The 23,231-nt window shown below is 47.4% G+C and overlaps 1 protein-coding gene across 1 annotated transcript; it reads left to right on the forward strand.

Annotated features, from left to right (window-relative positions):
- Positions 1–5,885: 5,885 nt before the first annotated feature.
- Positions 5,886–21,893, forward strand: LOC149328937 (uncharacterized). The gene is made up of 6 exons (XM_089562019.1): positions 5,886–6,132; positions 8,917–9,006; positions 13,719–13,939; positions 15,270–15,580; positions 17,385–17,570; positions 21,738–21,893. The coding sequence occupies exons 1-5, from the start codon at positions 6,063–6,065 to the stop codon at positions 17,536–17,538; spliced, it is 846 nt and encodes a 281-aa protein (XP_089418145.1). The 5' UTR covers positions 5,886–6,062; the 3' UTR covers positions 17,539–17,570; positions 21,738–21,893.
- Positions 21,894–23,231: the final 1,338 nt, after the last annotated feature.

Raw genomic sequence — 23,231 nt, forward strand, 5'->3', positions numbered from 1 at the left:
GCCGCAGCCGGGGTCGAACCGCGTCTTTCGGGTCAGCAGCCGAGCGCCATAACCACTGAGCCCCCGCGGCGAATAAAACGGAGATTTTTAATGCAAAAAAAAAAGACAGAAAAGGAAACGAAACACACGTGTTGCCATCGCCGGCCGATTTCGCAAGTTAACTGTCTGCGTCGACCCTTAACTTTTGCGTCGGCCTTCAGAGGCCTGGCAGCATCACATCCCATCAGAATGGCGGCAACCAGAGCTCGGTGTGGACGCGGCGAGAAAACTTTTTGATTCAAATTATCAGCCGTAAATGCTTTTTTTTTCTTCTGCCGGCCAAATGCTAAATGTACAGTCTTTGTCAAAAGTATACAACCCGAGGGGTCTGCTTCTGAGCCCTGCAGAGCGAATCCTCAGGAACCCTAATATCACGGATGCGGGAAGAACTCAAGTCCTCAGCCCACCCAATGTTAGGACTGTCAAATGTGCTAAAAAACCCCGCTAAACGGCTTGAAAGCGCACCACTTGGTCTGTATATTTTTTACAAAGACTGTACATACAGGGAAATGTTAAGTTAGGCTTGACTGACAGGTTAGAATCGTGTGGTAACAATTATGTCACTTTGTCGCAAACGAAGGTGTTATAAGACACAAAATTTCGTATAAGTCAAGCACACGTGGCGCCGCCACTTGCGGCTGTGACGTGTGATTTCTCCCTGAACGCTGTTTGAGCGTCAACGGCAAATTACATTTTAAGAAAAAAAAATTACGAGGGCTTTTAAGGCTGCTTACTTGCTGTGAAGGCGAAAGTATTAGCGTGTCACCGGGAGCGTTCGACCTCGACGCGTGTTGTGCACTGAGAAATGAAACGAAGACGAGCCTCCTAACCCTGATTCCACAAACACTGAATCCACAAAGGACACTCGGTTCGAATACCTGTCGCGAGCTAGTTTCCAACCTTGCCAAGAGGGGTATGCTATATGGAACGAGAAATCGTATGACACCACCGGCAACGGTGTACGACGAACGATTCCGTAACAATTCTAATAAAGACAATTGTTTTTGTAGAGTGAGCTACATTGGCCACAGTCTCGCCGTTTCGCGTGCTCCCTCCGTCGACCATACTGCGCATGCGCGAGGAGCAAGTGACGTCACTGCGTACAGCTGGCGCGCCTCGCCGCGCGCATTCGCCGTCGCCTCGCCGCGCGCGCTCGCCGCTGCTGTCGCCGGCGCAGAGCTACGTGACCTCAATGCTCACGCTACGCATAAGCCACTGCCAACTTTTTGAGGAAAGGAAATGGCGCAGTAACTATCTCACATCTCAATAAACAGCTCAAGCGCACCTTAAAGGCGTTCTGTAACACCTTCCGAGGAGAACACATTATTATTATTAAATTCTGACAATACAAGATTGTTATGGCGCCGGAGCGAAAGGCGAGACTATACCCGCCTGACCCGCTCAATCACTGCACTGTGTTGTCATGAACGCATAGCCAAGTAATAAACTTCTACACGCAGTAGAGTAACCACAATCACGCGCGAAAGTTGGCGAGCCCTTCCTGGTGACTTTTTCAAGCTTGCACCCTCCTCCGTCGCTCGCACCTGCGTATACAAGTTAAGAGACAGCTATTGGTTAGATTCTTTCAGATGTCAGGCAGCTACCATGGCCTAAAAGTCCCGTGGCTCCGCAGGGTCAGGAAGCTCCGCCCCCGGAGGTGGGGCCGGCGGAGGAGCAGCGACCTTCCAGCGTGCAAAAAGTGACGAGAGGAGAGGGAAAGACGCGAACGCGCTGAAATTGAAATTCTGACTACAGATAACTCCGCTTCTACAAAGCGCATTAAAGAAATTCTAGCTGGGCACTATTCGTGAAGCGGCGTGGTTTAACATCCCAGGCATACAGGCATCCCAGGCAGTGACTGCCGTGAAGCAAGCGAGCAGGGGGAGAAATTTGGAACCGGAAGTAGCGGTAGCAGACGACTTTCCCATGAGCCTCTGCGCTGAATGGACTCTTCTGCTTCCTAGCGTGTCTTCGCATGAAGTACAACCAAAATAATGTAAACGATAGGAGGCCTTGTATGCAGTGCACTGCGATGTGTTGAGACGCGCTGTGCGTACAGTTGCATGAATGGATAGTCCGCTGTAGCCCAATGGCAGCTTTTACACGCTGTGAGGAAAATACATCTATCGTTTGCTAAACTGCGCAAGATCAGCCCTTCGTTGCCTTCGTAGTGCAGCAAAAAAAAAGCTAATATATAATTACCAACTAGTTAAACTAGTTCAACCGCACAAACAACTGACTGCCGTGCATACGCAGAACAGCCAGCCAACGCTGGTATACTATAACCACGAAAAAACACTCGTACCTTTCGTTATTGTCAATTTATGCGCTCAGGACGCTTTCATACGCAGCACGCGCTGATTTTACGGTGACGCTGTGCAATACGCAGTGTCAGCACAAATACAGCAGCGAATAAACGATACACGAATGCAGGACAATTGCTGTGAAGAAGGCAGTGCGTGGGAGAAATTCGGAATCGCAAGTATTTGGCAGACGATTTTCCCATGGTTCTTCGCATTCGGTTCGGAAACGCACTTCCCCTATATGGCCTTCACTACCAGTCGGAGGGGCTTAGAGCCGATAACTTACTTCAAATTACAATTTCTAGCTCTGAAGCGTGCGTAGAGCCTTTCTTCTTCTTTAAGTACGCGTAATAACGTCGTGGCTAGTAGCTGCAACATAAAACAACTGTTTGTTGGTAGACAATGCATGTCATGACCCCTTTAAAAGAGTACGGCAACGCGGTGAGCGTAGTCAAGAATGCGAAGGGTCACATAATTAAAACAGCGCAAAAGCAGACGACATAGAGAAAGATTAGTTGCAAACACGAGCGCTGCATCTTTCGGTCGCCTCGCATTCTGCGCACTCTGGCTGTGTGTGGCCGTTGTACGCAGCAAGTGCATAACCGCAAGCTCTCAACGGCGTGCGCGCCCTGTTGTTCTTGGTAGGCGGCCAGTGAGGCGGCTTGGTTCTCATTTCAGCCGTCGAATCGGCTACTTTGTGCAGGATGCGGGCGTTATGAAATTGAAATGGGTTTGTTTCTTTTTGTTTATTATTATTATTACGCGCTCGTGAAGGGTTATTTGAGAACAACTGGAACCGATTAATGCGTTACCGTCGGTGTCAAACGCGAATTTCTAAAAGTTTCGAAGTGCAAGAGTTCTTGTGTAGATCACCCTGAGCTGATGATGTTGAAGCTTGGCCTTGTTGGGGCACCCTGGCCGCATACCCCCGCCGTGGCGGATACCCCCCCCCCCCCCCCATGGGTATCCTGAGCCTGAGGACATCATCATCATCATCATCATCATCATCATCTCTGTTGGTGCAGCTGGAGCGCATCATTTAGCAAGCGACGAAGGTGAGAAAAGACACTGATACACAAAGTGCTGTCGTGTGCTTGTCTTTGGCAGTATCGCAAGCATTGAGCAATGAAGAGGCAGTATACAATAAGGGAGTAATTACTCACTGACGTGCACCCGAGCGCAGCCATACGGCCACAAAGGAAAGCTATACAGCTTTCTCAGAAACTTCGTAGTTAGAGAAAAATGTCTTGTAGCGCTTTTTTGTACTTTCTTCACCATGTATGCTCACTCCTGCCAAAGGCCTTCTGCGAAGGCTGGCAGTACCTCTGAAATAAAAAAAATCGTCCTGGTCCGGGGTTCGAGCCAGGGACCACCGCTTCACCGGAGCAGTCGATCTACCAACTGAGCTAACCGGGACGGCAAACTCATGGTAGGGCGAGAGCGAATTGATCAATAACTCCCCTAATGTTCTCTGGTGAGATGTTTCCCCTAAACATCCGACCAGAGGCAGTATGCATGACGCTACGGACGGGACGCGTGCGATAGCTTACAAAAAGTATCATCATCACAATCATGATGACCATCAAAGCTAGATTCATTAGGGTACAAAGGCCTCTCCAGCGACCTCTATTTATTCATATTTTGATGTAGCTGCAGCCATGTCATTCCAGAAATTTTCCTAACCTCCTCTGGGTATTGGCCGCCTCCCGACTACATTGCCTTTATACTGATATTCACTACAAAACTTCAACAGTCACATGTGGTTATTTTATATAACTCTGGCGAAGTTTTTTTCGTCTCTCTAATTTAGCCTAAAATATGGAACTCGCATGTATAGGATTTTTTTCTTTTTGTTAATGATGCCTCATTGAAGGAAAATCAGCAGTGAAGGACTGTGTTCCTATAACGCGATGGGATGTTAAGATACCTGGCTAGCTAAATGCAGTGACAGCATTATTGAAACCAATCGTTCTAGTTTACTATTATTTTTTCACTTAACAAGCAGCACGTTCTCCTTCGGCCAGTGCACGACTGAGGCTTTACATAATATGAAGGCGGGCTTGCTGGATTTCTTTCTGCTCTGTGGCGATGAAGGTCTTGCTCTTATACTTTCATGCTGTTAAACACTCCCGCTTCAATGTTTAGTTTCTGGCGGAGAAAAGAGGCACGTTTCTAGACCAAAACAAAAAGAAAGGCATGCTCAAGGTATTTTGCAAAAAAAAAAAATAAAGCGTTCCTTTTTGTAAAATTTATTGTATTGCTTTGATTCCATTGGTCAGCTCCTCCTCAGATTCCGGAGCCGACGAATGGCAATGATTGTTAACTAACTATACTCTTACAAGGCCGGCAGCTCCTGCTAGTAACGGTAGGCGGAGCGAAGTTAAGCATCGAGAGATAAACTGTTACGAAATAAGACCCTTGCTCGCTATGGATTCATCACTTATGCGTCAGAATAAATCAGTTATTGAATGGCAGAAATGCTTGAAATACTTTTGTCGCCAAATATTTGACGGTGTGATTTCATCCTGAAATTATTCGTTTAGGCATTAGAGACTTTTAGAATACGGTTATCGTCCTGCGCTTGTGCACTTGCGCCCCGCTATTCCCCTATTCCCGTAACCATAGGGTTAGCCTATTCTAAAAGTGCATACATGGGTCATACCGTGGTAGGCAGCTACGACAGTTAAATAATTTATAAATAAATTTCGTCTTCATGCTGTTTCGGTTTACCGATCGAACGATGGTTGAGACGTCAAGGTTGGCTCATGGTCACGTGAGGCATGCAGAAAGCTGCAATACAAACGCTGGCACATCGTTGTTGTTGTCATTATGGCTCCTTAATCAGGCTGGCTGAAGTGTCGTAATGGATCAAAACTACGTATCAGTGATGATATCGCAGTTTCTCCATCCCTTCTATGACGTAAAGTCACTTTTAACGTCCCAGGCATCGTTCGGTTAATGAAACCAAAATATTAACAGTACGACGTATGGAATTCAGGTAAGAATAGTGTTCGTACGCGATTGACACGTGGTGATCAATGTATTCCAGTGCGTTATGCGTCATTACAGAGATGAAAACATAAAGATTAAGAGTAGGTGCTGATACTCCTAATTAAAGACTGCACCATGGTTGAATAAAACATCGCTTTTTGTTTTGTCCTTTGATACTCTAGGACACATATGTGGTGTGCATGGCACTGGCCTACCTAGAATGCACAGGATTAAATAGAACAGGTTCATGAATCCTTGCCTTGGGAGACTTCAGCTGGTAAAAAGGACACGAGGATCTGCGTTGCCGATTGCTCTCTCTTAGACTACATGAAAAGCTAAGTAAAAACGGGCAATACTCTAATTTCCGCCCGACATTTTTGTTTCTTCTCTCGTACCGGTTCAAATCTGTGCAAGTTCTCCTCGAAGCGAAAGAAAAAAACCACACAAAATCGCAATGCGCCGAGCGAGCCAATGTGTCGTGCCTCGAGTCGTACCATTTCTCCTCGCAGACCGTCTAAAGGAAGACGCGAGAACGTTCCGCGTGTTCCGCTCCGCGGGACATCAGAGCACAGACGTTCAGGCGTCCAGAAAGGATGCCCCTAGTCGCACGCACACGTGGCCTCTTCTCATCAGCCTGATTGACTGGTGACCGAAGTTACGCCACGACCTGAATCACGTGACACTGCGTCACACGGACACATAAAAGAAGGGAGCGGGGCGTGTTTCGCGATGGCAGACGGCATGGAGCGCAGCAAGCGAGTCCTGGTCGTCGTCCTGCTCCTCTTCCTGGTGGAGTCAGGTATGCCTGCCGATAACCTCCGCATCGCAGCTTTCCCTAGACTCCCGCAAGAGCGATGGACAGGTTGATGTACAGCTCTCCTCTTCATTTTCTTGTTTTTGAATGAGCTAAGTTCACATCCGGAGAATGTTTTGCCAGCTTGCCAACTTTGTCGTGTGCTCAGACAAGCGTCGCTCTCAGCGTATGTGCAGAAGAAGCCTATGTGCAGATCTTGAAGTGCCTGTAAACATAACGAAAGAAGTGGTGGTTAATTAACTATAACATATGTTGGGTGCAATGATCGAGGCCAATGAGCTATAGTCCGTTCTAAAAATCAGTGCTTTATAACCATGCCATAGCTGAAAGACAAGTTGATTCTATTGATACCCGGGCTCTCCCAGCTTGCACGTAAATGAGCTACAAGCTCCTTTCGTAACATGCCAGATGTGCAGAATAAGCGCTAAAAATAGTATCAGCACACTGACTTTACTGTTCGTTTGCTCTGAAAGGCTTTGGTATTAACTCCTCACCGTAGCAGGGTGCCTTTAGGAAGAATAATAAAGTTCTGACGTCATTCTCCTTGTGCTAGACCATTTTGGGGTTGGTGGAAGTGCCTTCTGACATTAGTGCTTGTGGACTTTGAGAAAGGACACCCATGTTCGGGCGTACTTAACGTAAAAGGGAGGCTGCAAAACTTCAGATACTATTATTAGTTTCTTGCAGAGAAGACTGGCCATATTCTTACAAAGGCAAACGTCTCCTCCCCCCCCTCCACCCTCCCTCCTACTCGCCGCCTCGGTGTTAAATGTGCTGTCTATCATCATAATCATCATCATCACCACCCTGACTATGTCCACTGCAGGGCAAAGGCCTCTTCCATGTCTCTCCAATTAAGCGGATTTTTGCCAGCGGCGGCCACCGTATCCCCGCAAACTCCTTAATCTCATCCGCCCACCTAACTTTCTGCCGAGCCCTACGACGCTTGCTTTAACCTGACTATCTATGAGACGCTATAACTTGCGGAGCATGCAGAGTAGTCTGATGAGGCCAGGCACCTGGATTAACGAGACTTAAATACAGTGTGTAGAAAAGGCGGGCTCGCATACTTGCGAGTGAACGTTGCTCTTTTGGGCATGCCGCTTTCATATGAAGCCTAAAAAGCAGCACTGAATAATTGCTGCATATGTGCACTGTTCCTACTTAATTGCCGCCCATCACGAATGCCGCAGGAAATGTGTACCGACAGGTGACACTAAAAATGCGCTGCTTCTGCTTATGAGGTGCAACGACAGGGCACAATGTTCTATCAATAACCGAGTGCTCAGAGAAGAGGCCCTCATGTTAAGGTATGAGTGGAGAGAGGGGGGAGGGGGGGGACCTATGAGGGACCCTCAGTCGCCAAAAGTAGCGGCTGAGGATCGGAATGACTCAGTATCGCCAGCGAGGTGGAATCACATTTGTTTGGTTTGGTTTGGTTTATATGGGGTTTAACGTCCCAAAACGACTCAGGCTATGAGGTGACGCCGTAGTGGAGGGCTCCGGAAATTTCGACCACCTGGGGTTCTTTAGCGTGCACTGACATCGCACAGCACACGGGACTCTAGAATTTCGCCTCCAAAGAAATTCAACCGCCGCGGCCTGGATCGAACCCGCGTTTTTCGGGTCAGCAGCCGAGCACCATAACCACTGAGCCACCGCGACGGCACGTTGAATGCACTGTCGGCTCCACTGTTTCGAGATAGTGTCGTTTTCGTACAGTACAACAGTTTATTCTCGGAAGCGAAATTACTAGTATTTACTAGTATGAATACTGGTTCGCAAGCCGGCCAGCAGACGACGAATGTGCACTTTGAAAGGAAATTGCTGTACAATCATTGTGGTAAAAGAATTGACAACTTGGAGAATAACGAGCGCCCTCTACAATTTTCCAACCAACCACCCTCGTTCGCAGACGGCAATCTCGCATTCTTTTTTGAAAAGAGAGGGGAGAGATGCCCATTTATCTGTATGAGAGGGAAATTGTTGAAAGGACACAATAGAGCGGGGGCGCGAACGCAACTCGTCATTGTAACCTTCGCACAACTTTCCTTTACACTCTATCTCGAAAGCTGGTAATGTCGTGAGGGCCTTCAGGTTCACGGGGATTTGGGGGGCAGCCCCGCACACCTTTTCGCAGAAGGATACAACGGAGGACTGCTGAATCACCTCCCCTCGCGCTAACCCCTTCAGTATAGTGCCTAGAATATACAGTATATTCTAGGCACTATATCTTCAGGCAGCAGGGCAGGAAGCGAAAACGTGTCTGTGAACGAGGGTTTTTGGTTGGAAAGCATCTTCCTGTAAGTCAGCCTTCCTGCAGTTTTGCAAGTTGTCATTTCATCGCCTTACCAGCGAGCTACAGAAAGGAAAGTGGCAGATGTAGCGTTAAGATACCGGAGGAGAGCAGAGTGGGTGAGAGAACAAACGCTTGTCAATGACATCCTAGTTGAAATCAAGAAAAAGAAGTGGGCATGGCCAGGCCATGTATAATACGAAGGTAAAATAACCGCTGGTCGTTAAGGGAACGGACAGGATTCTAAGAGAAGCAGAAGGCGTATCAGCGGCGGCAGGAAGTTAGGTGGGCGGATGTGATTAGGAAGTTTGCGGGGATAACGGGCCTCACAGGACGGGGTTAATTGGAGAGATATACGAGAGGACTTTGCCCTGAAGTGGGCGTGGTGAGGCTGATAATGACGATGGTACTTCTGCGACAACCGCACATGAAACCTCTGTTTATGTTAAACCTCGTCTTTATTTCCTGCGCAGCTCTCTTCCCAGCAGAATGCCAGGTGCTCAGAACCAACCACCCTCCGCCATTCAACTTTAGCAGCGGCATCGTGCGACTCATCATCAAATGTAAGCGTTCCTTAATTAAGTTATTCTTCGCAGCTACTTACAAAAGCCACACGCGATACCTACAGTTCGCTGCATCCTTGCATTCGAACCATCCGCATTTGATTTTCATTCCTTGTCCGACTTCGCTCAAAGAAGAGTGGTGTGTCCGAGGCAAGCAGGTGCATTGAACATCATCGCTAGCAAGATAAAGGGAAAGAATAATGTTTACTATAGAAACTATGGTCACGTTTTCCCACTTGGAGTGCTATGAAATTTTGTTATGAAAGCTGTATTGTGGCCGTTAAAATTTTCATGACAAGTATGCCTCAATCATTATTTGCTTAGACGAAGACAATTTCTCTTGCCGAAACGTTTGCAAAGCACCCCGAGGCTCCTCTTTTCTTGTACACTTTGTGTTGTCAATCAGTATTTGTTATTTTAGTGTTTTGAGATTCCTGCTGTCTGTAGAGCATAAGAGTAATTGCTGCGCGCTGGAGGCGATGCCTTCAAAGGGGCGCTGTGAATAAATCCAACCCTTTATTCTTCTCAGCAAAAAATTATTCTCGTTCTGTTTCTGAGTATGTTCACATTTGTGCAGTAGCAAAAAAAATTGTGGCCGAGAAAACTGAATTTAAATATTTTCGCGCTGTTTGATTCGATTCAAACTCGTGACATCCTCATCGAGATGGACTGGCTACCGCCGTTTTGAAGTGAATGGATGCGTAGCACAGCCCTTATGATGTTCGAAAAATTCGTTGTAGACGCATGCAGTTGATTTGCGAAATCGGCCGGTGAAGGCCACACCTGTACCTCGTTTTTACTCTGTTATAACATAACATAACATAACATAACATAACATGACATAACATAACGTAACATGACATGACATAACAAAGTATAACACAACGCAACACAGGATAACATAACATAACATCGCATAACATAACATAACATCGCATAACATAACATAACATAACATAACATAATATAACACTACGTAGCGTAACCCTTAGAAAGCTCCTTTTTTGGTGAAAGTGGCCTGTTTGTCAATAGAATGCCGCAGTCTATCGACAGAGGCCTACTTCAGTCCGTCCTCAGTATCCCTTTAGGACACTTAGATTCTGGAGCTATATATTCACAGCCTACATGTGAAACCCCAAATTGAACCCCAAATGATGATTTATTCCGGTCTTAAAGGACACTGCTGCCCAAAGGTGCAGGGTAGAAAATATCGTAAGGGTAACAGCCATGCAATGCTACTACACCATTAGCGCAGCTCTGTGTAAGTGGCGGGGCATCTCGTTAGCGCAGTTAAATATGAGAAAGTGAAAATTGCAGCGACTTTCACAAACCAACGCCGCAAAGGCCTTAGCCCAAAGCTGCACAAGCAAGGTGGCTTACTCCGAACAAGATAGTGTGTGATGGAACAAGCTTGATACTAGTGAACTTTTTATTGCGCTTAAGAGGTCAGTAACTCTAGGTGGGGATAACAAGTGTTTACAGGATGAACTGCAGACTGGACCTTGCACAAATTTTACAGGAAAGTGGCATTGTGATTCTGCGGGCCTTCGCTTTTCCTTTTCTTTAGGGCCATTAATCATCCAGCAAAAAAAAAAAATCTCACAAACAGTTAGTTCATTAATCGTCGACTGCGTTGGATTGAACTCCACAAACATGTCCTAATGCAACACGCCGGAGGATGAGAAATATGCTGCTTATAAGATTAAGCAAGTGATAGTTTTCAACTAATGTAGATCTATGGATTGTCCTGAACTGTCCATGGAAGCGCAGCGAGATACAGTGCATGAAAAATTCCTTGGATACACTTAGATACTCTTAAAGGCGAAAGCCGTTTGCGGCTCATTGCACTGATTTGAATTTGCCGCGCTTGAATTCATACCACGGCAGAGGAGAAGAGCGTGGCGAGAGAAAGCGGTGACGTCACGCTGCGCATGCGCAAAGCGTCGGCAGTTGCTGCTTGGCGGCGGTTCACACAGCTCCAACGTCCTTTCGTCTGATGTTACGTCATCGTGCACTTGTCCTCTTTTTTTGAGCAATTTTACCCAAACTAGAGATCTTTTGGTAATCTTAAGTACTAATAACGCTTAATTAGACATTTTTCAATGTAATTTGACATAAATCCGGCGTGTTACCACCGATTCAGTGATAATTTTTTTGATTCTGTGACGACTTTCGGTGGATATGGCGTCACACTGTTAGCGTCGCTATATCGACGTCCGCGCTATATCGAGGCGCTTGTTTTTTTTTCGCTATAATTGACTATAATGAATTGACTAATCACTTTATAGTCATCAAAATTGGCGTCGGGGTTGCATTTTGTCCCCTCTATCTGATGCTGGCATTCGTTTTCTCCTACCCTGATTAGTTGCCGCGTTATTCATGGAAGACAGCGTTACACCGTAAGTGACCTTGGCCGCGAGTATGTGCCATTAAAGGCTTTATTAAAGGTTTTTGCCTTAATATATAGGTTACACCGCATTATGCAGTTCATGTACAGGAGGCAGCTATTGATATCATCATATTTCTGACGGGACAGATGCCATTCTGTCAACTGCCACAGTTGCCGCGGCCTCTCCTCGCTTCAAAACCTCATACTACGCTATCCAGTGTGCGTTACTTAACACTGTACATGAACTTTTAGGGTGTTGTCCACCTGACATCCAGTCCATATAAGTCCAATAGCTGTATATTCATAAGGTCTCGTGCGTTTCAAAAGTTTAACTTGTTTCCAGGCTGTGTGAGGTCTATTAGCGTCAAAAACAGCGGACAAATCTGCGCGGTCACACAAACTGCAGATGCTGTAATTTTTTATTTGCAATACTGTTTGCCCCTAAACGCCATTATCGGGAATGGGCAAAAACATTCTTACATTGTCAAAAAGCGATGCAATGGTGAGGGCTGAGTCGGGCTGGTTGGTTCATGTTAAATGGTACGGCAAAACAGCGCTGACGGACGGGACGGAAGAAGACGAGACAGCGCATGTGTCTGTCTCTGTCTCGCCTTCTTCCGTCCCGTCCGTCAGCGCTGTTTTGCCGTACCATTTAATGCAGTGGTGGTTACAAACAAAAAAATACATTACAATACAAACAACTACAGGCATGAGTACAAAGTTACAACGTATGCTAAATACATTTTACATGTTCTGTTCTATCCTATTTTCTAACGATGACACCGTATGAGATTCTAGAGCAGCAGCTGTTTCCCTGCGCTATTATTGTTCTGCAAAGAAGTGAGCAGGCGTATGCACTAATGTGAGGTTTTCAAGCGTGGTAACTATAATCATGCCTTCTTTCTAAATTCGTCCATTCTCGCGAAAATAAGTAAGCTGTCGTGTCAATGTTAAACAACTTCCAAAGTAAATAAAGAAAAGTTCCAGCCTAACCGATTTCCAGCGATCTGTTAAACAAGGTAACATCAATTAATTCAGCATTTCTGCGACGCAATCCTTACGTGAAAATTTTTATAACATCAATCTAGGCGCTTTGCGTTGCCCTTTCTGTAGTCCCTGAATGAGCCCGATTTGGACAGAGATTTGGAAAGATAGAGGATTTAAGGCATACATGTCTCAATACAGGTTGTAAAAAAGAGCAAAACGCTGAAGCAGCGTATGTGTATCGAGGGTTAGCAGTATCGAATGAATGTTGCGTCATTAGCCATCTTCGCTACACCCGGTACAAAAGTTTCGTTATATCCGGATATCTATTATATTAATGCCAACGTATACAGCGCAAAAAGAAAAATCGTTTGACACCACTTCGAATGTCCTACGTCAATTAGTTTGGCCGTAATGGACGTTTGAATGTCAAGCAGTCAGGTTTAGGGGGAACAAAAGGTCGTTGATGCGAATCCCTATTATGGCTACGCTTTGACTCGACTCGTAATCTTATGCTCCGTAACACGCTGCATCGTGTGATGCCACTCCCAACATTTTACGCCAATTAGGTGGTCCATAATCTGTGTACCAGTGGTACCACCCACTGGTCCCACTTCTATGGCCTTCTGTTTCATACTAACGTGACCTTCAGTAATGATAGTATTGGCGCTAACACTATAAAATATATTCCCCTTGCTTGTTCACCCTTAAAGGTGCACTGGAGAGGAATCTGAAATCGTCTTTTTGCCGCGGGAACTCGATCTACACGTTCCGAGCATTCTTAGACACTTCGACTTATTGCTCTGTGTGGCCGATTTCCCCAATTAAATTGGATTAACGTCTGGCTCCCGCCTTTTTCTTCTTGAATTCTTCCCGTACAGTGGGCGGAGTCGACCAACGCGTGGAGTGCCTTTCACCCTTTCCCGTGGCGGCTTGCCGCTCTGCCATCGGCGGAGTAATACGTAGTAACCCGTAGAAGGAAATAGAACGCGCGTATTCTTATTTCTGCGGGCTTATTTTGCGGCCATATTATCTGCGAATGAAATTATTTATTCACGGAAACCTAAAAAAACAAAATAAAGCGAAAACAAAGCCTCCACGGAGCTGGCTGAAAGACACACCACGCGTTGGTCGACTCCGCCCATCGTACGGGGAGAATTAAAAAAATAAAGGCGGGAGATGGATGTTAATTCGATTTAATTAGGGAAATCGGCCACACAGGGCAATAAGTCGGGGTTTCTAAGAATGCTTGGAACGTGTAGATGGAGTTCCCGCCGCAAAAAGACGAGTTCAGATTCCTCTTGATTGTATCTTTAAACACCTTTCCATCCCATTGCAGCGTACACGGATGAGCTGATCCGCGACCTGGGCGACAGCCCCGTGCTGCGGCTGAGCGAGTCCCAGGCCGAGTTCCTGCGCCAACGACTGGGCCGCCTCTACGAGCACGTGCGCCGACACCCGGCGCTGCACCAGCGCTACCTGTGGGTGGGCCGAGACCGGCCCCGCGGAAGCCCCGACGAGCCCACGCTGGCGGCGCAGTCGTCCCCGGGCTACGAGCCGGTATGGAGGACCTCGGGCAGCGTCCGGCTGCCGCGGCTGGGCTTACTTGGAACGACACCCATAGAGACCACTCGGAAGTGCTGCCAGAAGCTTGACAATTAAATTCACAGCTAGTTATACCAGAAGCACCCGTCACGGTGGCTCAGTGGTTAGGTTGGTTGGTAGGTTTACGAGGTTTAACGTCCCTAAGCTACTCAGGCTATGAGAGACGCCGTAGTGAAGGGCTCCGGAAATTTCGACCACCTGGGGTTCTTTAACGCGCACTGACATCGTGCAGTACACAGGCCTCTAGAATTTAGGTTTGGTTTATTGGGGTTTAACGTCACAAAGCAACTCAGGCTATGAGAGACGCCGTAGTGAAGGGCTCCGGAAATTTCGACCACCTGGGGTTTTTTAACGTGCACTGACATCGCGCAGTACACAGGCCTCTAGAATTGAGGTTTGGTTTGGTTTATTGGGGTTTAACGTCCCAAAGCAACTCAGGCTATGAGGGACGCCGTAGTGGAGGGCTCCGGAAGTTTCGAGCACCTGGGGTTCTTCAACGTGCACTGGCATTGCACAGTACACGGGCCTCTAGAATTTCTCCTCCATAGAAATTCAGCCGCCGCGGCCGGGATCGAACCCGCGTCTTTCGGTTCAGCAGCCGAGCGCCGTAACCACTGAGCCATCGCTGTGGGGCTCTAGAATTTAGGGCGCTCGGCTACTGAGCCGGAGTACCCGGGTTCGAACCACGCCGCAGCGGCCACGTTTAGATGAAGGCGAAACGCAAAGGCGCCCGTGTGCTGTGCGCTGTCAGTGCACGTTGAAGATCCCCAGGTGGTCGAAATTATTCCGGAGCCCTCCACTACGGCACCTCTTTCTCTCTTTCTTATTTCACTCCAAACCTCCTCCCCTAACTTAGGACGCGGTTCGGGAGTCTGCCGTGATATGTGAGACAGTTACTGCGCCATTTTCTTTCCTCAAAATGGCGCAAAATTCTTTCCGACGAAGGTGCAGTAGCCTTCGAAAGTTCGGGGCATGCTGTGCGACTCGTTATGCATGCGCGAGCGTTCCAAATCTCTTGAAGGTAGGAGGACCACATATCCCCACCACTCCGAATGAGGTAGTCTGCGGATACTAGAAGAGCCTCACGACACGGCTTAGAAGTCAATTCCTTGGGCTGCATACTTTTGGCAGCGGTTGTGTAGTCATCACCCGAAAATCCTTAGCTATCATGATTGCTCCGGTGCCGCAGTCAAGGATCTCAGAGGCCATTATTAGGACCATAGAGATTTGCGCTCCACTGTGTTCACTCAGTCGCAGAAGAAGTATTGTCCGTGTCGTTGCGCAGGCGGGATCTGCGACGTCCACACTGAGCAAGCGCGGCGGCCGGCTTCAGGGATCCGGGGCTGACCCGCCCCGGGTTCCCCAGGGTGGCGATCGGGGCAGCGTGCGGGGCGTGAAGAGGACCCCTCCGGAGACGCCGCTGGCGCCCCTCTCGGAGGAGATCTGCCGCACGAGCACCGCCTGGGAGCGGCTCAACCAGACGGTCGACTCGTTCGGCAACCCCGTCGAGGTGGTCCAGGACGAGGCCTTTCCCCAGTGGGTCTTCTCGTACCGCTGCGCCTCGCAGGGGACTCCCTGCGTCGGCATCGACGCACTGTGAGTCCAGCTATAGCCGCTAAGTAGTTCGGACTTTTACCTCCAGGTGCCGCGTCACCTTCAGCGTCCCTTGAATCAGAGAGCTGTTGGAAGATTAGCACTAGGTGCCCACGGCAAAACCACGAACGAGGCAGTACAAGGGGATGTGGGCTGGACATCGTTCGAAGCACGGGAAGCTAAGAGTAAAATACTATATGAAGAACGCCTGAGGAAATTGGACGATAACAGGAGGGTAGCTGAGGTATTTAAATACTTATACAGAAAGAGCGTTGACTCACAGTGGCGGAAAAAAAACTAGAAAATTAACCAGTAAGTATGCCGCTCAGGAGGACGGAGAAAGAAAGAGCATTAAACTATAGGTTAAAAACGCGGAAGTTAAAAATTGGATTAATTCAATGGAAAAGAAGCATAGTGTAGAACTATATCGATACTGGAAAAGGCAGATCAGGAAAGAAATTTTCTATGATAACTCAAGAGGCAAATGCCCTACTTTTCGAAGCTAGGTCAGGGTGTGTTAGAACGCGCAGCTACAAAAAGAAATTTAACGAAGAAGATGACACATGTGCAGTGTGCGGTAGATCTGTGGAAACAATTGAACACCTCATAATCAAATGTGATGGTATCCATCCGGATGTCGATGCAGACGCAGTCACTCTTCCTGAGGTCCTTGGGTTTAAAGGTAACAATGGTCACGTAAATAAATCTGCAGTGGAAGTTAGCAAAAAGCGATTGGAGGATTAGTGGGTGAAAAGCAGAGATGTGACATAAGGTTATAAGTGTAGGAAACCGTTGGTAAAGAAGATGGCGAATCTTAATGAGAATTGACAACACAGTTGAACAAAAATAAAGAAAGAAAAGCGGAGCATGGTGGCAATTGCCACCACCCCGTTTCAAAGGGGGCGCTCCTATCCATCCACCCATCCATTACGCAGCATTTTAATTGGAACTAATATTGGTGGTCGGTTCCCCTATTCCGGGTGTACATTGGACCTTGCAGCCGCTCTTGCCGTTTCGGTCAGCTCATGCTGAACTTTCGGGTAGGTGCTGGACAGCATTTCCTCCCATCGCTCAATCGTCATTTCTTTAATACCTTCTATTGCTGTGTTGTTTTGGCGCACAAAAGAATGTGGACTCTTCCAGACAGTAAAGGTGACGAGGTGCTGACATTAAGAAGGGAAAATGCGCACTGAAGGGAGAACACAGTTTTTATATTTTTGACGTTTAAGGAACGTAGTGTGGGCGGGGCACCATTCTTCTAATTTATTTTACATCTCGCTCTAAAGAACGTTTAAGCTACAGCGCAAAGGACGAATACGTCAGACAGAGATTCACAGGCCTAGCGCTCGTCCATGGTTCCTTAACCAACATCGCAAAGAACGAAAAGTTAAACAGTGCATCACCAACTCGCCCGTATAGCTAGTGAGTTCTTTATTCTTATCTTAAAGGAAAGAATGGAAGTACTGGGCATTTTTTGCCCGGAATCACGGATTCTGAGGTCGGATCTTCAGAAAAGAGGATAAGAAGATTACGCTAAGCTACCATGCAATAGCATCACTACAGATGCTAAGAGCACCGCCTTCACGCACAGCAGGATCACGCTGTGGACGAAGTAAGGTTGTACAAGTAGCTGTTCTCATATCATGCGATCGAAACTTGAGAATGTTCACAGTGCATTCGAAGGGGCAGTTCATTTTGCATTGTCCGATTTGGAGCATCCCAAGTGTTTTTCTTTTTCAACTGCGCAGAGGATCATAAGGAACGGGCCCCTAACGAGTTTACCACCCTGCCGGTGTCCCCCTCGCAGGTACGACAGCGAATGCACGGAGCGATCGGGATTCATGATCCTGTACCACCGCAAGAGCGGTTCCGCCAACGACACCCTGCCTTCTTGGGGTGCCGTCGAGGTCCCGCACCACTGCACCTGCAAAATCACCCCCAAGGTCATCGCCGAGGCGTAGTACACGCCTCCCACATTCGGGCACATGGAAAGGTGCGCTAGCCAAACGCTCCGATGCATAAAAGAAAGTAAAAAAATTAGAAGGGGCGTTCACGGAATATGAATTCAGCCCTTTTGTCTTGGGTAGTTGGTGCATTGCTAATTGGTGGAAAACACAGAGCGAAAAAAAATAGCGGGGGCTTAGCTTTGTTTAAGCCTGGTAGGTTGCGAAAGCGAGCGCAGCGCCTCCAACAGAAGGAACGCAGCATGCCGCGTCTAAAGAAGGAACGCAGTGCGCCGCGTTTAAAGGTCACGCGTGGCTAGCGGCCACCGTTACTCGACGACTCGACTTGGTAGCCCATCTCTCACCCTAGTATGACGTCACGACATGACGTCACTAGGCATGGCATGACGTCAGAGGTCATTCTAAATGTCACGCGTGGATACCGGCCGCCGCTGCGCGACGACTCGACTTGGTAGCCCATCTTTCACCCTTGTATGACGTCAGAGGTCATTCTAAAGGTCAAACGTGGCTGCCGGCCGCCGCTACGCGAAAGGCCGTTCAAGAGCGTAGTATTGCTTTCGCAATAAAAAATAAAACGTGGACAAGAGGGAACACACACAAGATTCCGTCAATTAGCAATGAACCAACTAGCCCAGACAAAAGACCTGATTCTTAAAGTTTGCGCCTACAAAACGTCATGAACAGCTTTTATCTCGCCCAGCTTTGTATTCTGTTGATTTCGTCGCAGGATACAACTCAAGAATGTAGCAGCGAATGCCCCTCAGAAGAGAGGTTGCAGCCAGTGGCGCCGACTGGTTCGAGTGACGTCGTGGTCAACCCCTTAGCGCCAAATCGCTGGTGACTGGCAGGTGCCTCCGTGAAATGGGATTAACCATGACGTCATGACAATCGGTCGATGCCATTGACTGGAGGGTCTCCTTTGAGGGGTATCTTGAGCTGTATCCTACTATAGCTCACTACAGCTCGGCCGAGCCTGGTGCAAAAAGCAGTCCAGCGAGAAATATGGCGACGCTCAGGTTGGAAAGGTCTATAAGGGGTATTATATAGACCAACGACGATCTATGACGTAAGCAAAATGTGGTAGCGCTGCTGTCGCCGGCCGAGGGTAAGAGCTGGGGTTCCGCCCCACACGAATATATGAGAACAAAAGTCTTAAGAGCAGTTTTGTGATTTCACAGTGCACCTATTATGTGGTCCCTTCGTGAAGAAAAACCAAGCATATCCTAGAACAGGTGGTAAAAGTAAACGTGATTTCAAAAATGGTGTATTTTTAAAATATACGTGCGCGTTCGAGTCACCCATATTTGGGGATACCAAGCGGGAGCGCGACAATAGAAACGCACGTAAACAAAACTTTCAGATAATTTTTTCCACGGTTCACAGTGTACTCATTGATACGGCCGTTCGATAACAGTTGTTGATTGCTTTAAAGAAGAGCGTGAGAAATTATGCAACGCCATATCGAAGCTATATTCTAAAAATGTCACGATAAGTGTGTGTTGAGACGCCGGGCGTACCCCAACAGGTGCTGTATCAGCTCGATGTTTCTTCGATGCGCACAAACTTCTCGCGGAGCTCGGCATCATGTCGCAAACAGGTTTACATGAAAAAGAGTTCTCAAAGAGCTCAAGAGAACGTAAAAGAAGCGTGCACCGCAGCAGACGATGGCGCAGACGAAAGCCCCGCCACTCCTGGCGTCCCCGAGCGTCCCTATGTTTGTAAACACGTTGTTGATCTACATGCAAGGGGCATGGTCATGTCTAAGAGGCTTAATAGGTCACAGGACAAATAGTAACATGGCGCGTTCATGAGTCACATAAGCCTTGACCACATGACCGCATAGCCATGGGAATGACCGATGCTGATGATGCCATTAGTTCGTCACATGATGGTGACGCCATTTTGTGCGAAAGACGGGATTTCCTCACAACGAGTCCTTCTTCCTCGTCGGCTAAGGGGGATTCCTTACAAAAAAGCTTTTAGACAGTCTATAGAGTGCCTATAGACTTCTGTCTATAAAGTCTATAGACTGTCTATAGACAAATCCAAGAGAACAGTCTATAGGCAATATAAATGCCATAGACACTCTATAGAAAATCTATAGAATTATGACCATACACTTTTAGTAGACTTTTAACTATAGACAGTCTATAGACTATGGATAGAAAAAAAGCAATATCTATAGGAACTCAATAGAGTCAATATATAAGAAGTCTATAGACTGCCCACAGACCATTTTTGTAAGGGGAATCCCGGTATAAGAGAGCTGAGGCGTGCCGATGGGCGGCATCGTTCCCTCCCGTGTGTTCCGTGTGCCCTGGAAACCGTATGATTGAGGTTTGGTTAGGAGGATGTTTGGCTAAGAGTGTGAGGCCAGATTGACGGATTAGTCCTTTGTTTATATTTCTGCACGAATTGGCGCAGGCCAATGGAGTGCCGAAATAGGCGGAATACCCAATCAATCCCCACAACGAGGTTTTCACAGCTGGCGCTCTAAGAACAGTGGTAGCGCAAATCACGGGCGTTGAGAAAACGGGACTCAGCGCATGATTGTTTTGAGCGCACCATGTTTATAGCTAAGCTTTGTTACGAGGCGGGCAGTGGAGGTGGTGGGGTCTGGCTTCGATAAGTTCTCTGTTTCGAGGGCGGTGAAGAGTGCCGAGCTAAGGAAATGATCTGGGATAGTGGGGCAGCGATCAGAGCGAAGCGCGGCCTATTGGAAACCAGTGGGGCCGCTCGGGCCCGCGTGCATCCGAAGATGCATTTTTCAATGGGAAAGGTCTCGGGCAACAAGGGAAAAATGTGCTTTGTTTTTAATTGAAGAGATGGCAAGAGATTTAATGGCAAGGAAAAGCAAGAGTCAACAAGGGAAACGAAACTCGTTTGTTCCAGTTCTGTTCAGTATCTTTGTTCCTCGTACACGTGACTGTTTAGAATGCATTCATTTCCCGCTCGCTAAGCGATGCGTGAGGAAAGAATAGTTTTAACAAAGGCGCCTTAGTGAGTCTCGCCAGTTTTTAGGAATTTAGCAATACAAATTATCTTCAAGTAAAACTCTGGTTTGGGCGAGTTGGTTCATGTTTGAATGAAAAAACTGATAATGGCGCAAGAAACGGGGACACAGAAGGCACACAAAAGATAGGACTGACGCCAACTTGCAACTGGGGTTTATTGCACCAAGCCTGCCTTTTATACCACAACCAAGCCATATCAACAAATGCGTAAACGTTGTACATATCAAACGGCAATTCGTGCGAAAACTGGCAATAAAGTAACGCTGATCATTACAGAATCTAATCTAAACAGAGCTTGGGAAGCCAACTTATTTTCTGGCCAGCAGAAACAATAACAACATCAACCAAGGCAAAAAGAAAAAAAGAAACAAAGCACTGGGGCATGGCAAGTCCACACTAACGGATTATGAAACGCGTGATGAAGGCGAAAAAGAGCAAAAAATCGAACGACTATGAGATAAAACCACGTGAAAAAAGATGACCAAGATGTCCCCGTTTCTTGCGCCATTACCAGTTTTTTCTTTCAAACAAATTATCTGTTCAAGCTGCAGAAGTTAATAACAGCAAAAAGTCGATTGAAATCCACAAATGCAATAAAATGACAGTGCCGCAAAGTAAAAAGCAAAAGTAACAAGAATTTAGGACTTAATGCAACAGCAGTTAAGCAGATGCGAAATCAGGGTTAAATGGAACGCGAACGGGAGTGTTCAAGCACGGACGCAAAGATATCAGAAAAATTTCAAGGGGAACTTTGGCTCTCTGAAGTGCTGCAAAGCGAAAGCCTTTCCTGGCGCACTGTTTGGCGGACGCCTACGCCCCCTTTCGAAGAGGACGACAACTATTTTTTATTCGTTCTCTTCTGCTCCAAAAGGGGGCGTCAGACATCCGTTGGTGACCCCATTACTTCGAATCCGGGCACTCTGACGTCATAACCATTTAGACAAACCGAAAAGCTTGACAGCTCTGCCGACAACCTTCTGTCGACAGCGATAAGGCATTAAAGGCTTGCGCCTTAATATTAAGTGCTGTGCTAGAAGAAAGTTTTGGTGTCCGTGCAAAGAGCTCCATCGCACCTGCGAACTTAATATCGTGTTTCCGCATTTTATATACCTTCAGTACCCGATGACATCTTATTGCCTCTTTCTTACTATCTTTTTCGTTTTTCTTGCAACCTCTTCTCAGGAACGAGGACTTCCCGTCTTCAAGCGAGACAAGTGCTTCGAAGAGGCATGCAAGAGTAGCGACTAAGCGGGAAGGCTGGATTTCCGGCCAATAAGAAGAATAAAAAAAAAAGGTGAAACACAGAGCACCACTTCCGGTTCGTCCGGTGCATTGAAACCACTTGTGTTGTCTTGTTTACTTCTTTGCTTGCATGTCTTGCATTGGTCACGACGAACAGAAATCTTGCCAATGGAGCCGCCGCCAGAACCTAAACCGGCGGGTAAACCGTTGCTAGAAGTCTTTTCAGCGCTCAAAGCGGCTCTGAAAGGTACTCTAATAAAGTTGCGGTGTGACTGGAATGATAAGGGACACCGCTTCACAAATATCCTCCAGCAAGAATTTTTTTTTAATGTGCTTTGTAGAAGCTGAGTTATCTGTAGTCATAATTTGAAGACGCTGAAATTCAAATTTTGACTGCAGATAACTGAACGTCTACAAAGCGCATTTCGACGTCTTCGAGCCGCCGCAGATGCTCAGGGGTTATGGCGCTCGGCTGCTGACCCGAAAGACACGGGTTCGATCACGGCCGCGGCGGTCGAATTTCGATGAAGGCGAAATTCTAGAGGCCCGTGTGCTGTGCGATGTCAGTGCACGTTAAAGACTCCCAGGTGGTCGAAATTTCCGGAGCCCCTCACTACGGCGTCCTTCATAGCCTGAGTCGCTTTGGGACGTTAAGCCCCCATAAACCATGAAACCATGTCAACGCCCTCGCGCCTTTCACTCTCCTCTTGCCACTTTTTGCACGCTGAAATATTGGCGCTCCTCCACCGGTCCCACCTCCGGGGGCGGAGCTTCCTGACTACGCCTGGCTACGCCGTTTATTGGCCGCGGCAATTGTAGCTGCCTGCCGTCTGAAAGAATCCGACCAATAGCCACCTCTGAACCGGTATACGCAGGGCATCCGACGGGGGAGGATGCGAGCATGAAAAAGTCTCCGGAGAGAGCTCGCCAACTTTCGCGAAAGATTGTGGTTTCTCTGCTGCGAGTAGACATTTAGCTGAGATGTCCATGACAAGACAATTGAGTGACTGAATGAATTGCGGTGCTCTCCTGGGAAGGTGTTTAAGAGCCCTTTTAACGTGCGGCTGTTCCGTTTCTCCTTTAAAACTTGCTAGTCATCTTGCGTGCGCGGAGTTAGGCTGTGATATCAGATTTTTGGTTATGTGAAGAATGCATGTATGTAGGTCAGGACGGTAAGCAAATGCTAACGCTGCTTTAAAGTGGTGCAGCAATATTCGAATATTTCTTGAAAGCTACGCATTGTTTCTGTAATGCCTCATGCTTAGACTGCAGCCACGTGCGTGAGCTGATTAATTTAGCGAATTGAGGAGTTTGAACCAAATGGTGCGTGTTTATAATAAACAGTAAAGCGCGAAGAAACATGGCGTGAAAGAACACATAAGGCTAGAAAACCATCTAAAAACGGCGCACAGAAAAACACGCAGAACACAGGGA

The sequence above is a fragment of the Amblyomma mixtum genome, chromosome 9 (genome assembly GCF_055824585.1).
Source record: "Amblyomma mixtum isolate Tamu chromosome 9, ASM5582458v1, whole genome shotgun sequence".
Classification (NCBI taxonomy): Eukaryota; Metazoa; Arthropoda; class Arachnida; order Ixodida; family Ixodidae; genus Amblyomma; species Amblyomma mixtum.

Bases quoted from the DNA above. Each gene is read 5' to 3' on its own strand.
- LOC149328937 (XM_089562019.1), top strand. From the start codon at position 6,063: ATGGCAGACGGCATGGAGCGCAGCAAGCGAGTCCTGGTCGTCGTCCTG. The intron at 9,007-13,718 runs GTAAGCGTTCCT...ATCCCATTGCAG, and splicing joins CGTGCGACTCATCATCAAAT to CGTACACGGATGAGCTGATC. The intron at 13,940-15,269 runs GTATGGAGGACC...GTCGTTGCGCAG, and splicing joins CGTCCCCGGGCTACGAGCCG to GCGGGATCTGCGACGTCCAC.